The 18,910-nt window shown below is 35.9% G+C and overlaps 3 protein-coding genes across 7 annotated transcripts; 2 read left to right on the plus strand and 1 right to left on the minus strand.

Moving 5' to 3' along the window:
* Positions 1–319: 319 nt before the first annotated feature.
* Positions 320–4,231, plus strand: LOC145945398 (uncharacterized). Its single transcript, XM_083054363.1, has 2 exons — positions 320–1,544; positions 1,612–4,231. Exons 1-2 carry the CDS (start codon positions 436–438, stop codon positions 4,172–4,174), a joined length of 3,672 nt encoding a protein of 1,223 aa, XP_082910489.1. The 5' UTR covers positions 320–435; the 3' UTR covers positions 4,175–4,231.
* A 2,678-nt stretch (positions 4,232–6,909) lies between these two features.
* On the plus strand, positions 6,910–16,340 carry LOC145945406 (uncharacterized). Of its 5 annotated transcripts, none has more exons than XM_083054387.1 (9): positions 6,910–7,040; positions 7,125–7,237; positions 11,469–11,725; positions 12,795–12,904; positions 12,969–13,106; positions 13,247–13,420; positions 13,672–13,925; positions 14,044–14,269; positions 15,873–16,340. In XM_083054387.1, exons 4-9 carry the CDS (start codon positions 12,811–12,813, stop codon positions 16,265–16,267), a joined length of 1,281 nt encoding a protein of 426 aa, XP_082910513.1. In that variant the 5' UTR covers positions 6,910–7,040; positions 7,125–7,237; positions 11,469–11,725; positions 12,795–12,810; the 3' UTR covers positions 16,268–16,340. The 5 variants fall into 5 exon arrangements, with proteins under 5 accessions (XP_082910513.1, XP_082910510.1, XP_082910515.1 ...); XM_083054384.1 differs by having other exon boundaries at positions 11,469–11,673; positions 12,760–12,904; XM_083054389.1 differs by having other exon boundaries at positions 11,469–11,673.
* A 17-nt stretch (positions 16,341–16,357) lies between these two features.
* LOC145945414 (uncharacterized) lies at positions 16,358–17,909 on the minus strand. Its single transcript, XM_083054402.1, has 3 exons — positions 17,528–17,909; positions 16,851–17,393; positions 16,358–16,792 (listed from the first exon to the last, which is right to left on the minus strand). Exons 2-3 carry the CDS (start codon positions 17,110–17,112, stop codon positions 16,515–16,517), a joined length of 540 nt encoding a protein of 179 aa, XP_082910528.1. The 5' UTR covers positions 17,113–17,393; positions 17,528–17,909; the 3' UTR covers positions 16,358–16,514.
* Between the last annotated feature and the right edge of the window lie 1,001 nt (positions 17,910–18,910).

Here is an 18,910-nt window from a genome sequence, read left to right on the forward strand (position 1 = left end):
TGGTATCAACGCAGAGTACTCACCGTCACCGTCACCGTCTCACTCTTTTTCGCGGTAAAAGACCGTGTTGGATTACGCGCCGATATTCGGCAGCCTTTGCGGTACCTTTCCCCTCCCCCTAAGCGGGATTCTTTCTCATTGTTTAGGGAGCGCCGATGTCCGGCCGCTTGAATTTTTATAAACAAAAATGAGCGCCGATGTCCGGCCGCTTTGTGTCAAAAGCGATAACGCGATGAAGGGAGATCATTTTTCTGATATGTAATTAAACAATCCGTTAATCATGAAGAGGGGGAGAAATGATTAGACGAAATATAATAAGGACTGCTGCCACTTCAAACCACAGTACGTAATTTGCAAGCGCACAGATACGTCGGTCGAAAAAAGTATAGCGGGTGCAAGTGCTCTATAGAACGTGATTTTAAAAAGTGTGGAAAAATGGAAAACATCGAGCAGACTGAACGCGACCTATTGGAGCGGTCCCATCAAATCGCCACCTTGGGCGAGTATTTTGAATGGGCGCTGCGCTGCGAGGAATTTATCAAACTGCTCGAAGAAAACAGCCGTGTCAAGCGTCCGCGACTCTCGATCGGAAATAGACAATCTTTGGTTGCTAGAATCGCGCGACTCGAGGGTGCAAAAACTCGATTGCAGAGACAGTTTATATACAGTGGTGGTAATTACAGTGGCGACAATAACGCGGGAAGTCTCATTTGGCGAGAAATCGATACCGCGTTTGAAAATCGTATACTGACCGGTGCGGTGATTAACGCAGACTATATCGAACCGCGACAATTTTTGGAAGATGCTAGTAGTGTAGTACTCGAGCAAGTGCAAGACGTTATAAAAATACACAACTGTGTAAAAGTAAATACTGTGTTTAACGGTGAGTTTGTGACAGGTGATAAGCGCGCCAACAAAAGTATTAACACAAGAAATTATGAACTCTTTAGCACGTCCGATTTACGCGAGTGGTATGAGCGGCACGTCATCGAAACCACATTGACGTCTCTCGAAGAGTTTCAGGAACGTGATAGCGGATGGGCATTGTCACGAATCCTCGATCTTACGGTCAACGTCAACAAGTGCAATCCTATGCGCGCGGGATGTCATATTAAATTACCGCGAGAAATTATGACGAAGAGAGCGGTAATTAATGTGCTATCAATGGACAATGCGTGTTTCGGGTGGTCAGTGGTGGCCGCTCTGTACCCCGCTAAAAGACATGTGGAACGGGAGTCTTCATATCCACACTATACGACAGTGTTAAATTTACAAAACATTGAGTTTCCGATGACGTTGAATCAAATAAAAAAGTTTGAACTGGCAAATAACATCTCAATCAACGTGTACGGTATCGAGAGGAAGAAGGAACTATCAATTCTTCCGATACGACTCGCCGATCAGAAAAAAGAAAAACATGTGAATTTGCTGTACGTGGAGGAGGAGGACGACAACGTTGGACATTTCGCATACATAAAAAATCTGTCTCGCCTCGTGAACACGCAATTGAGTAAAAATGGTCACAAGAAATATATCTGTAATCGGTACGTATATTTATTGTAAATTATATAAAATAATTGTAAATAAAATTGTAATTTTTTTCTTTCACAGATGCTTGCATTATTTCGGATCAGAGGACAAGTTGCAGGCACATACGGTAGACTGTGGAGAAATGAACGACTGCGCTATCCGGTTACCAAGCGATAAGGATAAATGGCTCGGTTTCGGCAACTACAACAGAAAGGAGCGGCTTCCGTTTGTAGTGTACGCCGACTTGGAGTGTGGGCTGAGGAAGACATCGGAACACGTGTCATACGATCAACATCACGAGGTATTTAACGTTGGGTACTACGTGCAATGCTCGTACGATGAAACATTATCCGCATACCGATCTTATCGTGGCGCCGATTGTGTCGCGTGGTTCGCCAACAAACTCGAGGAATTAGCGCATCGCATAAAGGGTATTCTGTCCACCAATGTCCCCATGATAAATTTAACATCAGACGAGTGGGAAAAATTTCATAGCGCCACGCAATGTCACATTTGCGAAAAACCGTTTGCACCGGACGATAATCGAGTACGCGATCATTGTCATCTAACTGGGCGATACAGGGGTCCCGCACACTCAAACTGCAATCTAAATTACAAAGACTCTTATATCATTCCTGTAGTTTTCCACAATCTATCCGGTTACGACGCACATTTTATCATAAAAGAAATAGCTACCGCATACGAAGGACGCGTAGATGTGCTTCCAATAACAAAAGAAAAATACATTTCATTTACAAAGACTGTCAATAGTACCGACGACGACAAAGATCGTAAAGCTTGCATAAAATTACGATTCATCGATTCATACAAATTTCTCAGTGCTAGTCTTGACAAATTAGCATCTTTTCTCGATAAGAATAAGTTAAAAATTTTACGTTTCAATTTTTCCGCATTATCCGCTCACAATTTCGAATTATTGACGCGAAAAGGTGTCTTTCCATACGAGTACATTGACTGCGTGGACAAGCTGCAGGACACGCGTTTACCGCCGCGCGAATCGTTTTATAGTTCCTTGACCGGTGACACTGTATCCAAGAGCGATTACGCGCACGCTGAGAACGTCTGGAATCGATTCTGCCTTCGAACTCTAGGCGAATATAGCGATCAGTACTTAAAAACTGATGTCTTGTTATTAGCAGATATTTTTGAAAATTTTCGCGACACTTGCATCGCGAGTTATGGACTCGACCCTGCGTATTATTATACACTTCCCGGATATACATGGGACGCCATGTTAAAACATACAAATATTACGTTTGAATTGCTTACCGATATCGACATGGTTATGTTTATCGAACGGGGTATACGCGGCGGTCTAAGTCAATGTTCCAACAGATACGCGCATGCTAATAACAAGTACATGCAGTCATACGACTCATCGAAACCATCGTCATACCTTATGTATTTCGATGTAAATAATTTGTACGGATGGGCAATGTGCCAACCATTGCCTTATGCCGATTTTCGATGGGTCGAAGACGTTTCAAACTTTGACGTTAGCGCGATCGCTCCGGATTCGGTCACAGGTTATATTCTCGAGGTCGATCTAGAGTACCCGCAAAGTAAACACAACACGCACATTGACCTACCGTTCTGTCCGAAGCGCGACAAGCCGCCCGGCAAGCGGGAAGATAAGCTTCTTGCAACGCTATATGACAAAAAGCGTTACGTCATACATTACCGCAACCTGCAGCAGTGCACACGTCACGGTCTTCGTATCGTAAAGATACATCGCGTATTACAATTCACTCAATCCGCATGGCTCCGCGATTACATTGAACTAAATACAAAATTTAGAACACAAGCGAAAAATGATTTTGAGAAAAATTTGTACAAATTGATGAACAACGCGGTATTCGGTAAAACTATGGAAAACGTTCGAAATCATGTGGATGTAAAATTATTGACAAAGTGGGACGGACGATACGGAGCAGAGGCGATGATTGCTAAACCAAATTTTCACAGTAGAAGCATCTTTTCGGAAAATTTAATTGCCGTAGAATTACATAAACTTGAAGTCAAATTTAACAAACCAATTTATGTTGGCATGTGTATACTCGACATCTCTAAAACGTGTTTGTATGAATTTCATCATGAATACATGTCACCGCTGTATCGTGACAGATGCCGGGTAATGTACACCGACACAGACAGCCTAATATACCATATTAAATGCGAAGACGTGTATGAAAATATGAAACGTGATATCGCTAGATTCGATACAAGCGATTACACTGTGGACAATGCGTATGGTATACCGCTCGTGAATAAAAAGATACCGGGTCTTATGAAGGACGAAAATAACGGCGCGATAATGACGGAATTTGTAGGGCTTAGAGCAAAAATGTACTCTTTTCGAGTGGATGGCAAGAAGGACACTAAAAAAGCAAAAGGTGTTAAGAGTAACGTCGTCGCGAGAACGATAACGTTTGACGATTATACGCGGTGTTTGAATGAAGAGATTGAAATGACACGTAGTCAATCATGTATAAGATCGAAATTGCATGAAGTATACACCATTCGCGAGACGAAAATTGCTCTAAGTCCGTACGATGACAAGCGGTATATCATACCTGATTCGACCGACACATTACCATGGGGACATTACCAGATACCCTTATAAAATATAATGTAATATAATGTATGTGCGATATAATGTTATGTAACATATGTGTATGTATTTCATATATTGGAACGGAAAGATTTAATAATAAAGTATTAAAAAATAAAGTATTAATAAAGATTTTGTATTTCACATATTTCATGTATATTTTTATATTTCAAATACTTTTATATGTTGTACACATTATATATTTTTTAATTTTTGAGTAATTAATAAATACAGTTTGTATGAATTAAATTGTATTATCCTTATGTATTATCCTTATGTATCCAAGAGTTGTGCGAATTGTCAAATCTCAGCCATTTCACGTAAACCTCGTCACCCCTCCTGCGCAGTACTTTCTTCACGAGATATACGTCCGGATAATTCGCGCTATGCAACTCGTGCTCGTAAAACGCTCCAGCGATAGATGTTTTGCGATAGTCCTCGAGTAGATAGGTTACGGGATTAGTACGCTGCACTTTAACAATTTTAAACACTTCGGTTGTCCAATTTGGTGTGTAACCCTTCTCAAAAAGTTTCTTGTACTTGCTAACGCGTACCGGGTCACCTACTTTGAATTTCGCCGGAGCGGCAATCTTTATGTTACTATATACTTTTAAAAGTTTATCAGCGATCGCAGGGGTGACGTCGGCGGGTCGCATGCCGATTGTTCGGTGCTTGCGCGCGTAGTAAACCGATACGAGTCGTGGCAACGCGTCGATCCACTTGTAAGTTCCATTCAGCGTAAACATCTTCCACATGTCTGGGTGCAGTACATGTCCAGGGGGAGGGTGGAAGTACCGCCAAAGCGCGTCGCCTTATGGGGGAGGGGAGAGGAAGTACCGCGAGGACGGCTGAATATCGGCGCTCACTTTGCGGTGTTTTGTTTATAATAACACATGTTATATAATTCAAAGTAATACAATACGCTGTTTTGTTTACAGTGACGGTGACGGTGACGGTGACGGTGAGACGGTGACGGTGACGGTGACGGTGAGACGGTGACGGTGACGGTGAGACGGTGACGGTGACGGTGAGACGGTGACGGTGACGGTGAGACGGTGACGGTGAGACGGTGACGGTGAGACGGTGACGGTGACGGTGAGACGGTGACGGTGACGGTGAGACGGTGACGGTGACGGTGAGACGTTGACGGGTGCGTTGCGATAAGCGCGACTCTCCAAGATCCCCTCAGATGGAGGAGGGGAGGGGGAGGTACCGCGAGGACGGCCGAATATCGGCAACATTATCGCAAAAGAATTCTTCCTAAACAATGAGGAAGAAACGTCGCAGTCTTATGGGCAGGGGAGGGGGAGGGCGGAAGTACCGCCAAAGCGCGTCGCCTTATGGGGTGGGGAGGGGAAGTACCGCGAGGGCGGCCGAATATCGGCGCTCACTTTGCGGTGTTTTGTTTATAATAACACATGTTAGATAATTCAAAGTAATACAATACGCTGTTTTGTTTATGAAAAACAATATGCAATAAGCGTCTCCCGCACAGCGATAAGGCCCCCCCCGCCCCGCGTGACGTCATACCTCCTCGCCTACAAGATCCCCCCGCCTCGCGTGACGTCATACCCCCCTCGCCCCGAAGATCCCCCCGCCCCGCACCCCCCTCGGAGAACCCGGGTTAGAATTGGCATAGTATCCCTACTATTGAAAGTTGTGTTAAGTTACTCGTCTTAAAATTGTAAAAATTGACACTATGTCGCTGCGGACACTATGCGGCGCATTCATTTATTATAAATATTAAATAAAAGAATTTGTACGCTGGTGTCTGCTTGGTACAAAAATATTCTGTAAACAATATACTATTGATATATACAAGCGATGAATGTTTGGCTCATCTTAAAATATTAAATGTCGACACTAATTCGCCATGGACCCTATGCTTCTTTTTCTAATTAATTTTCGTATTGTAATTTCTGGCACAGAAATTTTGTGATATTTGAGATTTTTTTTTAAAAAAAGATTAACGTTATCTGATAAGATCAGATATCATGAATGTATTGTTCATCCCCTATAAAATGCATTGTTTTATTTCAATATCTTATTTTTTAGCCATGTTATAAAAGATTAAAACTGGGAACTACTTCTCGTATGGAGATGGTATTGAGGAAAAAAAGTTCTTTGAAAAAAATTATTTTTTCCAAAATTGATTTTACTATACAACTATTGTCTGGAACATTTTTTCAAAAATGCATTTGTTTTAAAAAATTTAAGGTCAGCAATTAAAATGAGACACTATATATAAATATATACATTTAGTGGAATCTATCACGATAAGTTACACTGTGTATGTGTATCGATAACCCTAAACTACAAATTATGACAAACTATAATTATATGACTTCATCATTATAGGCGGAATATTTGCTATTTCAGCTAAATTCTGTATTTAAATCCTTCCTAACATGACTAAAAAATAAAATATCGAAATAAAAAAAATACATTCTATAGGGTATAAACAATATACATTCATGACATCTGATCAGAATTTCCAGATAACGTTAATTTTCACAAAGAAATCTCAAATATCACAAAAAAGCCATTTTTTGTGCATATTAAACCTCAACTATTTTGGAAACCTGACGATGAAAATTGACTTGCGGTATTGTTTTCAGCATCCAAAAATCTATAAGAAATACCTTGTCTAGTGTAAAATAATGAAAGAAAAACTATTATTTTGTAAACTAGTGTGTTATCTAAATGTATATAATGTATATAATGTATATATGTATATTTTGTTTACAGTGCCACTAATGATTAGAAAATGCAAAATGATTTAACATAACTTGCGAAGTTTCCAGATTGTATTGACGATAAACTGTTGCTCTTCAGAACACGTGCCGTGAAACACTCATTTGTTATAGCAGTTAAAGAGGTTGGTAATTACTTCTATTAATTTTTACAATAATATAATCAATTTTATGCTTGCAATTCTCTTTTCATGTTTCCTATTTTTCAGATACTACCACAGATGTTAGAAATATTTGTGAATTTGAAGAACTGATATAATAAAACTTTGATGATTATGCCGCGTGAAGTAAACATTAATACACTGGATTACGAATAAAAGTGGTATGTCAGCACTATACACATGCTCTTACACACATATTAATATATAATAAACAACAATAAAAAGAAATTTCTGAAGTCATTTCCGATAACACATACACAATAACATACAAATTTAATTATAATAACAATTATTATAAATAATAATAATAATATAATAAATTAATTATATATAACATAATATTAAGTTCTGCACAAGCAAAATATGGGATCCTGTTTTGCCGTTGAAGAACTGTAATAATTTTAGTGCTATCAAACAACAAACACATTATTTAATTCTCACTGAAAAGAACGAAATGTGTTATGTGGTAGAAGGTACGAATATCATTAGACGCATTTTTATTTTAAATTATTTTTCTTTAATCTACATTTATTTCTTTGTACACAATACAAAAGAATATTTAATTTTTTCTTGATTTATTTTTTTTTCTTTTTAAATTTAGTTATTTTTATTTTTCTTAATTATATATTTTCTTTATTATCTCATTTATAATTTATTATTTAGTTTATCTTAGTTATCATAAATATATTTTTTATTTTCGTTTTGTTGTGTTATTTGTATTTAAATTGTCGAAGTAAATGTTGAAGTAAAATTGTTGAAGTAATTATCGAAGCAATTGTCGAAGCACTCTTCTGCGACGGACTGTGTCGGAGCGGAGTTTAAGCGAATGATCTTGTATGGGAGAGAGTCACATACTGACTAATCGAGTCTAGGGATTCTCTCGATGCTCTCTTTTTATATTCTGATTATGTCTTTATTATGCGTCATCTTTATTCTATCGGCGAGTGTCATGATTATTTTCAGATGATGACTCATTGCTTTGACTCGCGTGCCGCGCTTATCTGGCTTATCTCGCGACGACTGCAATCACGCTGCAATCACGATTGTCGAGCGTGCACATATCCCCATTTTAATTTAGACGCGCTGACTTTAACAGCTGGATGGAAAATAGTGAAATAGGCCGGTATTTTTCTAAATTCGAAAACACGCATTACGTACCTAACGAAATGCTAGCAAGACTGTACCCGCAGGACGCCGTTTTAACTACCAAGTCAATAATATTTTAATTTATATTATAAAATATTATATCATTATACTATACATATATATGGCGCATTTCACGTGAAAACGGTCCACCTAAAAATAAATTGCTTGGAATTTTTTAAATAATTATGAAAACATGTTAGTGCACATATTGTATAAGGTTAAAGGTTAAAAAAACCTAAAAACTTACTTTTTCAAAAAAGATCAAAAAAGACGCCAAGTGCACGCGCGCCGGCGAAAAATTAAAGTTGCAAATAAAGTAAAAAATCATATAATTATAGATCTCGTTTCCGAAATAACACTCGGTGAGCTGAACCTCGTTTTGCACTGGAAGTTGTAGTAGATTTGTATAATTAGACCTCCTTTTATACTGGAAATAGCAAACTCAAATAAAATCATAATAATCAAAAAAAGAGAATACAAAACACAAAAAGACATAATTAAAAATTAATAGAAAAATTGAAAATTTATGCAAAAATTAAAAATTTATACAATTAAAAAAATTAATTAAAAAAATTTTAATTAAAAACTTGGCGCTAAATTAAACAATATACTAAAGTTAATTTTAAAATAAATAAATCTAAAAAATATAAAAACAAAGACTCCAGAATAATTTTTTTATTTTATAGTTATTTGTAAAAAATTTATTATTTATGTAGTATTAAATAATTAGATTAATTAAAAAATTGATATTATTGAGCTTTTAACTGAAATTTCAATTTTGTTTGGAAAAAATATTTGTTTACGAGTGAATCCCATTGCGATCCCAAAATTTCCTTTATGCTACTATATTCTACATATATTGAAGTATTTTTGAGAATTTTTTCAGATTTTTAAAAGTGGATATAATTTTGCTTCCTCATAGAGGAAGCTTTGTTTTCGTGAAAAATTTTTTTTTCGGATTTCTATGCCAATGTGTTTAGAATGTTCCAAAACATCGAAAAATCACATTTTTATAAAATGTCTGTATATATGTATGTATGTATGTATGTATCCATCTACGGATTTTTCAAACGTCCATAACTCAAGAACTGCTTGAGCTACAGCGCTTTAATTTTGCACACAAGTAAAGTAGTACAACACTTTTATTTACTGTAATTTTTAGAAAAATTCATAAAGTGTTTTAGATTTTAATCCAATTTTAATTTTTTTAAAAAATGGCGTGATTTCTCTAACTTCCATAAATTTTGAGATATCGGGTTAAATTTTTTTATACAAATAGATTATCATTAAAGATTGGTTGGTATTGAATTTGGCTTGAATCGGCTAAGTGGTTCTTTTTTTATAAAATTTTGAATTTTTTAAAAAAAGGGCGTGATTGCTCTAATTTCCGTAAATTTTGAGATATCAGTTCAAATTTTTTTACATAAATAGATTATCATTAAAGGTTGGTTGGTATTGAATTTGACGAAAATCGGTAAAGGGATTTATTTTTTATGAAATTTTAAATTTTTCAAAAAATGAAAATTTTACGAAAGAAACATACGAAAGGAACATACAAAAGGAAGTACATACATACATACATACATACATACACACATATATATACGTGACAAAAAATGTTATTTTATATGAAACAAGTGTGCAAATTGGAAACTTGCACATTGCTTCCTCACCATTCTATTTCGCTCATTAAGCTTCCTCTATTAGGAAGCCAAAATTGTAAAACTAGCTTGCTCATAGAGAAAGATTAATGAGCGAAATAGAATGGTGAGGAAGCAATGTGCAAGTTTTTTTATTTATGTACTTATAGAACTAAAAAATAGATTTTTTTTATTACACTTAAATTTTTCTCATTAAAATAAACTTTTTTATCTGAAAGTACGGAAAAAATCCTAAAGAATTCATGTTTATGAAAATTTGGTATATTTTGTAATTTTATAGCTACAAATGTCATAAAAAAAATTTTCTTAAAACGTTTTATTTCTAATATCTTGGATGTAAGGTATATAATACTTATTTTTTTTACCATTAACTTTATACAATATGTGTACTAACATGTTTTCATGATCATTTTAAAAATCCTACGCAGTTTATTTTTAGGATCTTTTTCACGTGGAATACGTCATACAGTGTTTCAGACCCACCTCTTTTATTTTGGAAGCAGCTCAAAATTATGAAAAACCGCGAAATACGTGTTTGATTATTTCGAGGGGCTACTCTTTTAAGGGAATATCGAGGGTTGTCCCCTCAAGGAAGTGCCCCAACTCAGAAATTTTAAATGGAACCACCCATATTGTAGTATATCGTGAAAGGGCATAAAAAGAAGAAAATTTTTGGCGCAAACCGAAAGTTGATACGTTGACCCGTTCAGAAGTTTTTGGGTCAAAGTTTGAAAAAAGCCAATTTCAATAAATCATAACTACCATTTGGAAAATCCTAAAAAAACGTTCGAGGTGTGAAAGTGTTCGTCTTTTTAAGTCCTTTCCATAAAAAATTCAGATTTGAAGACTTTTTTCAATTCGAAAAAGAAATCCAAGCAAGATGTGAATTTAAAGTTGCTTAGACTGGTGTAAAGAAAATACATACAAGTTGTTTTCAAGAAAAAGTATATATAAATTGTAACTAGCAGCTACATATATTTTCTTAAAAACGACTGTGTTTTTTTTTTACACTAATTGATTTCTCTTATTATTTTGTGCATAAAAGTATTGAGTATAATATCATCGAAAATGAATATTTTACGAGTTTTTTCATAGTTCATGTAAGATTATGTCAAACTAAAGTCTAAAATATCTCGTAAACTATTCACTTTTTGGCCATCCTATTCTTATAACCTTTTATACAGAATATTGTGAGAAATTGATTTATCGCAAAAAATTGATGGTTCCATTTAAGAAAACTATTTTAACATTGAAAAACGCTTCTAAATGACATTGAAAAACGCCACCTAGAGACAATCCTGAATCACGATGTTATATTCCCCTCGAAACTTTACACCTTTCATAGAAAACATTTTTTCCAAAAACGTCTCATTTTTAAGATAATTAACCGTATCACTTAAAAGAAAACATCCTGTATAACACATCTTTTTATTTTATCTACATTTTTGTCTTGCAATTATATTAGCATGTTATGCAATTTTCTTGAAAATTTTGACGAAAAGAAGATATAACGTGATATAAAACCGATGTACGATAATATAATTGAACAACAAGTCTATCAAACTTTACTTAAATTACGTTGCAGTTGGATCGAGCATATATCTGCGCACGTAATAATCAATAATGACAAAAAGTGAAAAATCAAAATCGAACGCGTTATAAAAAACGCGTAAGCATCAACACAATCAACACAAGGCCGCACGTAGACGAAATTTAAAGTGGCGCTGAAGATTGCACGCACATCTTAGATGGTGGGGTCCTCGCACTTTCATTATCCTGTGCGATCACGGGTAATTCATTAGTCTTCTCTTTGCGTTTCCGAGCATAAAGTTGCAAGTAAAGGTGGATACATTTCACTCACTTTTCAAATTTTTGTCTAGTTATCTGGATTATAAACTTTTCTCTACTATCCATTATTTTTCGCATTATACAAAAATATAAATCGATACGAAAGAAAAAGATATTTTCAAAGTATAATATTTTCCAAGAAAAAAACAAATTTGGCTCCAAATAATGAATATAAAAAAAAATTGTACATAGAATGGCAAATGCGAGTCAGGAAGCGCAGGATGAGCGGCGGTAAATAATTAACTTCCTTGTAATAAAAAAGTAAATTTATTCAGACGTTTCGGCCCCAGTATTGGGCCATCCTCAGTTTCTAAGGGATTACAGAATAATTAAAAAATCTAAAATAATACAAAAGTGTAGATGAAATAATAAGAAGTGACACAGATCTGTTAGACAAGTCACTGATGATTGAAAGCTTTAAGAAATTTTTATGTCACTGTTGCTTCTTTTTCATTTGTATATGTTTATATTGGCTAAATTCCGTAAAGCGCATATGCGCGCATTTATCTATAGTACACGTTACGTATAATAAACCGGTTATAATGGCTGGATTCCGTAAAGCGCATATGCGCGCATTTTCTATTATTATAGAAATATAATGCGCGCATATGCGCTTTACGGAATCCAGCCATTATAACCGATTTATTACTTGCCTTTTGACATTGTATCGTAAACGCTTGACAAGTGCGGTATGTCCGACACGCCACAGAGTTCTCGTTAATTGTTATCTCGACTCTTTTAATTAGATAAGTAAGAGGTAAGATAAGTAAAGAATAAGTACCATACCCATTTCTTGTTTCATATACACTCAATTTTGTATTATTTTAGATTTTTCAATTACTCTGTAATCCCTTTGATACTGAAAATGGCCCAATACTGGGGGCCGAAACATCTGAATACTTTTATTGTAAGGAAATTAATTACTTGCCGCCGCCCATCTTGCGCTTCCTGGCTCGCATTTTGCCCCTCTACGTTTAATTTTTTTATATAATATCTTTTTCATCTATTTTTTGTTTTTTCAAAAATAGATCTTTTTGAATTATTATTACTGTTATACACACAGAGAAAATAGTGGCAAAATGCATTACTCGCAAACCGCAGCCTTGTTTATTCTTTTATTCGTCATGATGATCAACGATAGGCAGTATATTCAGTCATCAGTAATTCAATATGGTAAGTCATATTTATATTATGCAAACCATTTAATGCCATTAATACTGAGTCATTCTGTTTCTAGACAGTTGCAATATGATCTGTGGAATCAACGCGCGATGTCGCACGTTAATACAAAGAAAACGGCGAGTATGTTCGTGCTACAATCTATCTCTTTTACGGCCGCTCCCTTCGCTATGTCATCGTGCATTTGAATGTCTAGGTGAGTAAATCTGCTACAATTATATATCCTTTTGTAGGACAAAGAGAATATATAATGTATTGTTTTAATTAAATCTAAATTTGCAACGCACCTTACTTAAGTTGATGCAGTGTTATTTAATACATTTATCAACGTTTCAGACAACGCCGCATGTAATTACAATAGAATATGTAAAAACAAGAGATGTGTCGATCCTTGCGTGGGACTATGCGGCGTAAATACGAATTGTGTGACCAGAAACCACATGGGATTCTGCCAATGCCTACCAGGATACGAGGGTGATCCGTTCTTGGGTTGTCAAGTTATCGATCCACGTATGTATAAAATTTTTTTAAATTTAAAACAAAAATTAATAACAAAAATGTCTAAAAATTTTTGTCGTAAAAAGAATGGTTTGAAAGAATTTTTTGAAATTGTATTTATACACTCTTTACGATAATTTTTAAATATTTTTCTCTCTTTCTCTTTCTCATACATACGTTCCATTTATTTCAGTTATGATGAAATCTATTGATAAAAAAATGTTACAAGTTATCATCAAAGAAATATTTGATGTGCAATATAGAATTCGTCTGCAAACAAAATCCGTGCGGGAAGAATACTCAGTGCAAATTGATCAATGAAGTGCCAAGCTGCACTTGTCTACCGGATTACATCGGTTCCCCCTTTGCTGGGTGTCGTCACGAATGCGAGAACGACAGCGAGTGCCTTCAACATCTCGCGTGTTCATCGTCGTTTAGATGTAAGAGTCCTTGCAAATGCGGAAAAAACGCAGCATGCTACGTCGTAAACCACCGAGCAAGTTGTACTTGCCCGAAAGTAAGATATCCCCATGTTACCCTTCGACGCGAGAAAAGATCTACAAGTCTGACTAAGCGACTCTCAATGACGAAACAAAATCCCGTATACGATATCGATTTGTTATTTTTTGCTCCAGTCATGGATAGGAAATCCGTATGTCTCGTGTCAACTGGAGTGCACCGTCCACTCTGAGTGCTCGCCGTCGGCACCTCTCTGCCGGTTTCAAAAATGCGTGAATCCGTGCGAAGACTTTTGCGGAGTGAACGCCAATTGCAACCTATATGGTATCACACCCAATTGTAGCTGCCCGAGACACACAACTGGCAATCCTTTCATTAGGTGCAACATCTTATTCGAACCGCGTAAGCAATTAGCAACTATTAAATGCCATATTTCTCAATGAGGACATACATAGACCAAGCATTCCTATAGATACTTTTACTGTAGCAGCGAGTGAAGCTGTGAATTGGCAGTTTAAGACAGAGTAAGATAATTGTTTAAAAATACTCTTCTTTTTCACTCTATCTTTATGTCTGTTCTTTTCAGCTGAACTAACTGCACTAATTCAGAGTTTATCTCTTTTTACTCCATATTGGAAAGAATTAGTGCAGCTTGTTCAGTTGAAAAGAACAGAACCTTTTATTGACTGTCAAGAACAGTATATTCGACAGTCTTGACAGCTAGGAGAGCGGTCATAGTCTCTCTGTACGATAGAGTAGAAAGCAATAGTGTCAAAACAACTATCTCACTCTGTAGACGTAATGCTTGTTCTATGTATACATATACGCCCAGACAGTCAATCTGTTTGAACAGATTTTGCCAAACGTCTGCTATATATTTTTGCTAGCAAAAAAACTGCAGATTGTATACAAAATCTGTTATATGAAATAATGATAGCAGAATGTTGGCAAGTTACAAAACCTGCTGACATAATTTGTTAGCAGGTCAGTAGCAGAAACCAAGTAGGATTTGTATAGAATTATCGTAGCAGATTGGCGGCAGAAACCGAGCAGGATCTGCTAGGAATCTGCGCAACGCAGTTTAATGTCAGATTGGTGGCAGAAATCGAGCAAGGTTTGCGTGCGCACAATCTGATGACAAATTGACAACAGGATCTGCATTTTGCAGTTATTTAATAGTTTCTTTGCTTACCGCTGTGCGATGTATTTTCTCGCAATCAAGTTTCTGTTAAAAATACATATAAAGTCTGCAAGTCGTGAGCTATTAATAAAAGATCAAAAGTATATTTCTATCAGTTTTAAACTGATTAGAATCAATAGAATGTAAATGGAAAATTATCCATTTACTTTCTATTGATTTACTTTCTATTTGAAGCAAAAATTTAATTCTCATATAAATAATGATATCATAAATTTTAAAAATTAATTTATTTTTACAATTTAATTTATTATTAAAATTTAATTAAATTAAACATTTGTTATGTGAGATATAACTACGATATAACATATATATGTTATACATTAAATGTCATATTTATGAAAAGAAAATTATAATTAACCGATAACATCATCTTACGCACCTGTTATATTTATTTAAAAATATTCAATTTTATTATTTATGTTCAAATTGCAAGGAACTGCAGGTCCTGCTCGATTTCTGCCGTTAATTTGCTGCCAGATTGTGTTTGACAGATCTGCTCGGTTTCTGCCGCCAATCTGCCATCAAACATATTGTGCAGATCTGTTCGATTTCTGCTGCCAATCTGCTGTCATGTTATGTCAGCAGAATCTGCTGACAAAACACAAGCTCAATGCTGACGCAGTTGATGTCAATCTGCCACAATACTCTGATTGAATTTGCTGCCGATCTGTCGACATACTGCTAACATTTTGCTTACTAAGCGTATTGATATTTTTCTTGAATTCTGCCATTATTAATTGGCAGAGTCGAGAAGAAAAGGAAGAAGAAACTATTCTTGAAAAAAACGTGTCTCTATGCTTTTAGGTGATCTCTGCGAGTCGAATCCCTGCGGTACGAATGCGATTTGCATAATAGGTTCTGATAATATTGGAAAAAAGCAGCCAGTGTGCATATGTCCCATCGGCTACACCGGCGACGCCCGAACGAGCTGTCAGCGTATGTGCTTCACTGACAGAGATTGCCCCGACAATCGCGCGTGTATCGGCTTCACGTGCAGCAACCCATGTACTGGCCACGAGTGCGGCCCGAACGCCACGTGTACTCCCCGACATCATATCGCAGAGTGCACGTCCAAGTGTCCGCAGGGAACCAGAGGCGACTCTCCGTATACCTGTAATCCGATCGAAAGTCAATCGATGTACAATAACGGCCGCCTTACAAAACAGTCTTTCAATACATACAATACATACAATACATAAATTTTAATTTTATCAAATATATGTATATATTAAGAATTAAATTGACTATAAGAGCCGTACGCGGATTTTGGTGTGTATTTTTCTCGCCTACATTTCTTTAGGGGGCTTAGAGGAGATATTATAGCTATTTTTTCTGAAGTATGTTAGAATTGCAGTCTTTCGCTTCTTACGTCCTCTGTTTGTTTTGAGCCTTGGACCAGCACGCGGGAAGAGTCGAATATCTTCGAGTGAAAAAATATGTGCAGCATCATGTCGCATTTAAATCAAACTGTGAATTATTCTGCATTTGTAATCCGCTTGAACCCGGTTCGGGATTCATAACTTGAGATTCCATTTGATTATTATGAAAAGCGCTTCCTTCTTCAATGACCAGATTTTGAACATTGCTAGAATTGCTTTGGACAGAAGCTATCGGTGGTCGATCCGTTACAGCAGAAGGCGCAAAGTCAACAGATGTGAATATGTTTCTATTAAATGGGCTTATTCCGGTACATTTGAATCCTGCTATAGCATTTGCATCAGTAACTGCAAGAGGAAAAGCCTCTTTAACAATACCAGGAATGGTGGATTGTCATTGTCTTACCGGGATTATTGCGTATCCAGTTATCAGCGGCAGTGTTAATCATTTTTTTAAATGGTCCGTATGTCGCACGGTCTAGTGGCTGTAATTTGTGTGTGCAATGTGGAGGGAATGACAATAAGACAAACCCATTATTTTTGCAAAAATCAAAGGCCTTGATTGACAAGTGCAACTCATCGTTGTTGAGCAAAAACAGACATTTCTCTTCAGGTCTTGCTTGTTTCTTGAAATGCTCCAAGAAGAGTAAAAATTCGCTCTCCTGCATTTAGCCACTTGCATTACCTGCACCAGCAGATCCAACAGGACCATCTCGAATAATATGATCTTGATACCGCTTCAGAGGAAAAACGAAGAATGGCGGCGTATGACCTCCTTGAGCATTAATAACCACAGTAACTAATCTCTCCCTCGTTCCGCAGACGTCAGCGCTCCTACTTGTTTCATTCCGCGCTTCGCTACAATCTTATTTGGCCTCTGAACAGTGGTAACACCGGTTTCATCCATGTTCCATATATCCTTAGGCTCAAATTTATATTTATCCATGACCTTTGTTAAATTATTAAAAAATTTGTTAACATTATTTTCATTGAAACTCCTTGCACGCGGTAAGCTGATTGCTTGGGGACATCTAAGAGATAGAGATTGATGCCGATTTAAAAATCCTGCAAACCATTCCGTACCGGCTAGCTGATTGTTATGCCATGTCGCTGGAAATTGTTTGTCATATTTTACTGCTAATTGATAAGCCAATTTTCTTATTTCTTTTGGCCAGAATCCATAACATAAATTTGAACAAGTTATAATGTAATTTTGAAGAATATTTTCTTCTTTATCAGAAAAAACACGTTTAACGCTGTGGTATCCGACTCTTGCTGATGTATCACCAGATTTCAGTTTCTTGATAAATCTGGAAAGAGTAACATGGCAGAGACAATATTTTTTTGCAGCTGCTCTGACACTTATTTTGTCATTCAAATGTTCCTCTGCTGCTTTTTTATAAACAGCTGTATCAATGGTCCCTCTAGATGTTGTTCTTTTTCGATTTCGCGGCATCCTAGAAAAAAAAATGTATTAAACTACGCATCAAATTTTCATGTGGACGAAAGTAACATGTTACTTTCGTCCACAGAGTGCCGTGTTACTTTTGTCCAAAGACACGATTTTTGGAATAAAAGTATTATAACCTAAAAATGATGCAACACTTATCCAAATCAATTATAAAAATTTATCAATACATTTTAGAAGAATGCACCAGCAAATAATTACATCGATGTATACATTTTAACTAGACATAGATACAAAAAAACTAAAACAAGAAATACGTGAATAACGCAAATACACAAATTCCGCTCCTGCACGTGCAATCAGCGCGACCGTTCTGCAACGATTAACTGAAAGAGAAGGGGGTCGGGGTGCACGCATTTGATTGTATAGTAAAAATTATTCAACATATTGTATAGGTTAGTAAGAGGTTTGTTACTTTTATGACGCTGTTACTTTTGTCCCCGGTCTCCCCTATTATAACATTTTTTATTTAAAACATATTATTTTAATTTTTATTACATAATATTATTTTAAAAATAATTATAATAGTAATATGTTGTAAATAATGTTACAATGCCTTATCTGCGATTCATATTTTTTGAAATCAGTTGATAACTGTCAAAAATATTAATCGAATTTAAGGAATTATGACATATTATTTAAAACACATATAATAATTATATATAGACGTTATGTTTTAGAAAAAACATTTTGAATCCTAAATCTAGCGTGTGACCTCGTCCTCCTATAATAATCGGTTTTAGACTATCGTTGAATGAATACGCATGAATGAGCCCCAATAGATTGGTAACGATAATTGCGATATAATTCTCGCATACAAATTTTTGTCCTCTGGATACTTATTCATGTCCAACCAATCAGGCACTTCCAGCAATGACCGATCAAAATTGAATTGACGAAAATAAGCTGGTACATATTTCAGCAAAGTTTCCGGCACATTTGGATAGAATTTTGAAAGATTCCTCTTTATCCAACTGTATTGTTCTTCTATTGTCCAT

The sequence above is a fragment of the Prenolepis imparis genome, unplaced genomic scaffold (assembly GCF_030444845.1).
Source record: "Prenolepis imparis isolate NDT839.2.m4 unplaced genomic scaffold, iyPreImpa1.0 SCAF_14, whole genome shotgun sequence".
Classification (NCBI taxonomy): Eukaryota; Metazoa; Arthropoda; class Insecta; order Hymenoptera; family Formicidae; genus Prenolepis; species Prenolepis imparis.

Coding starts and splice junctions, on each gene's coding strand:
- LOC145945398 (XM_083054363.1), top strand. CDS start 436: ATGGAAAACATCGAGCAGACTGAACGCGACCTATTGGAGCGGTCCCAT. Junction 1,545..1,611: donor AAGAAATATATCTGTAATCG/GTACGTATATTT, acceptor TTTCTTTCACAG/ATGCTTGCATTATTTCGGAT.
- LOC145945406 (XM_083054384.1), top strand. CDS start 11,632: ATGGTGGGGTCCTCGCACTTTCATTATCCTGTGCGATCACGG. Junction 11,674..12,759: donor ATTATCCTGTGCGATCACGG/GTAATTCATTAG, acceptor TTTCAAAAATAG/ATCTTTTTGAATTATTATTA. Junction 12,905..12,968: donor GTCATCAGTAATTCAATATG/GTAAGTCATATT, acceptor TTCTGTTTCTAG/ACAGTTGCAATATGATCTGT.
- LOC145945414 (XM_083054402.1), bottom strand. CDS start 17,112: ATGCAGGAGAGCGAATTTTTACTCTTCTTGGAGCATTTCAAGAAACAA. Junction 16,793..16,850: donor CTGGATACGCAATAATCCCG/GTAAGACAATGA, acceptor TTCCTCTTGCAG/TTACTGATGCAAATGCTATA.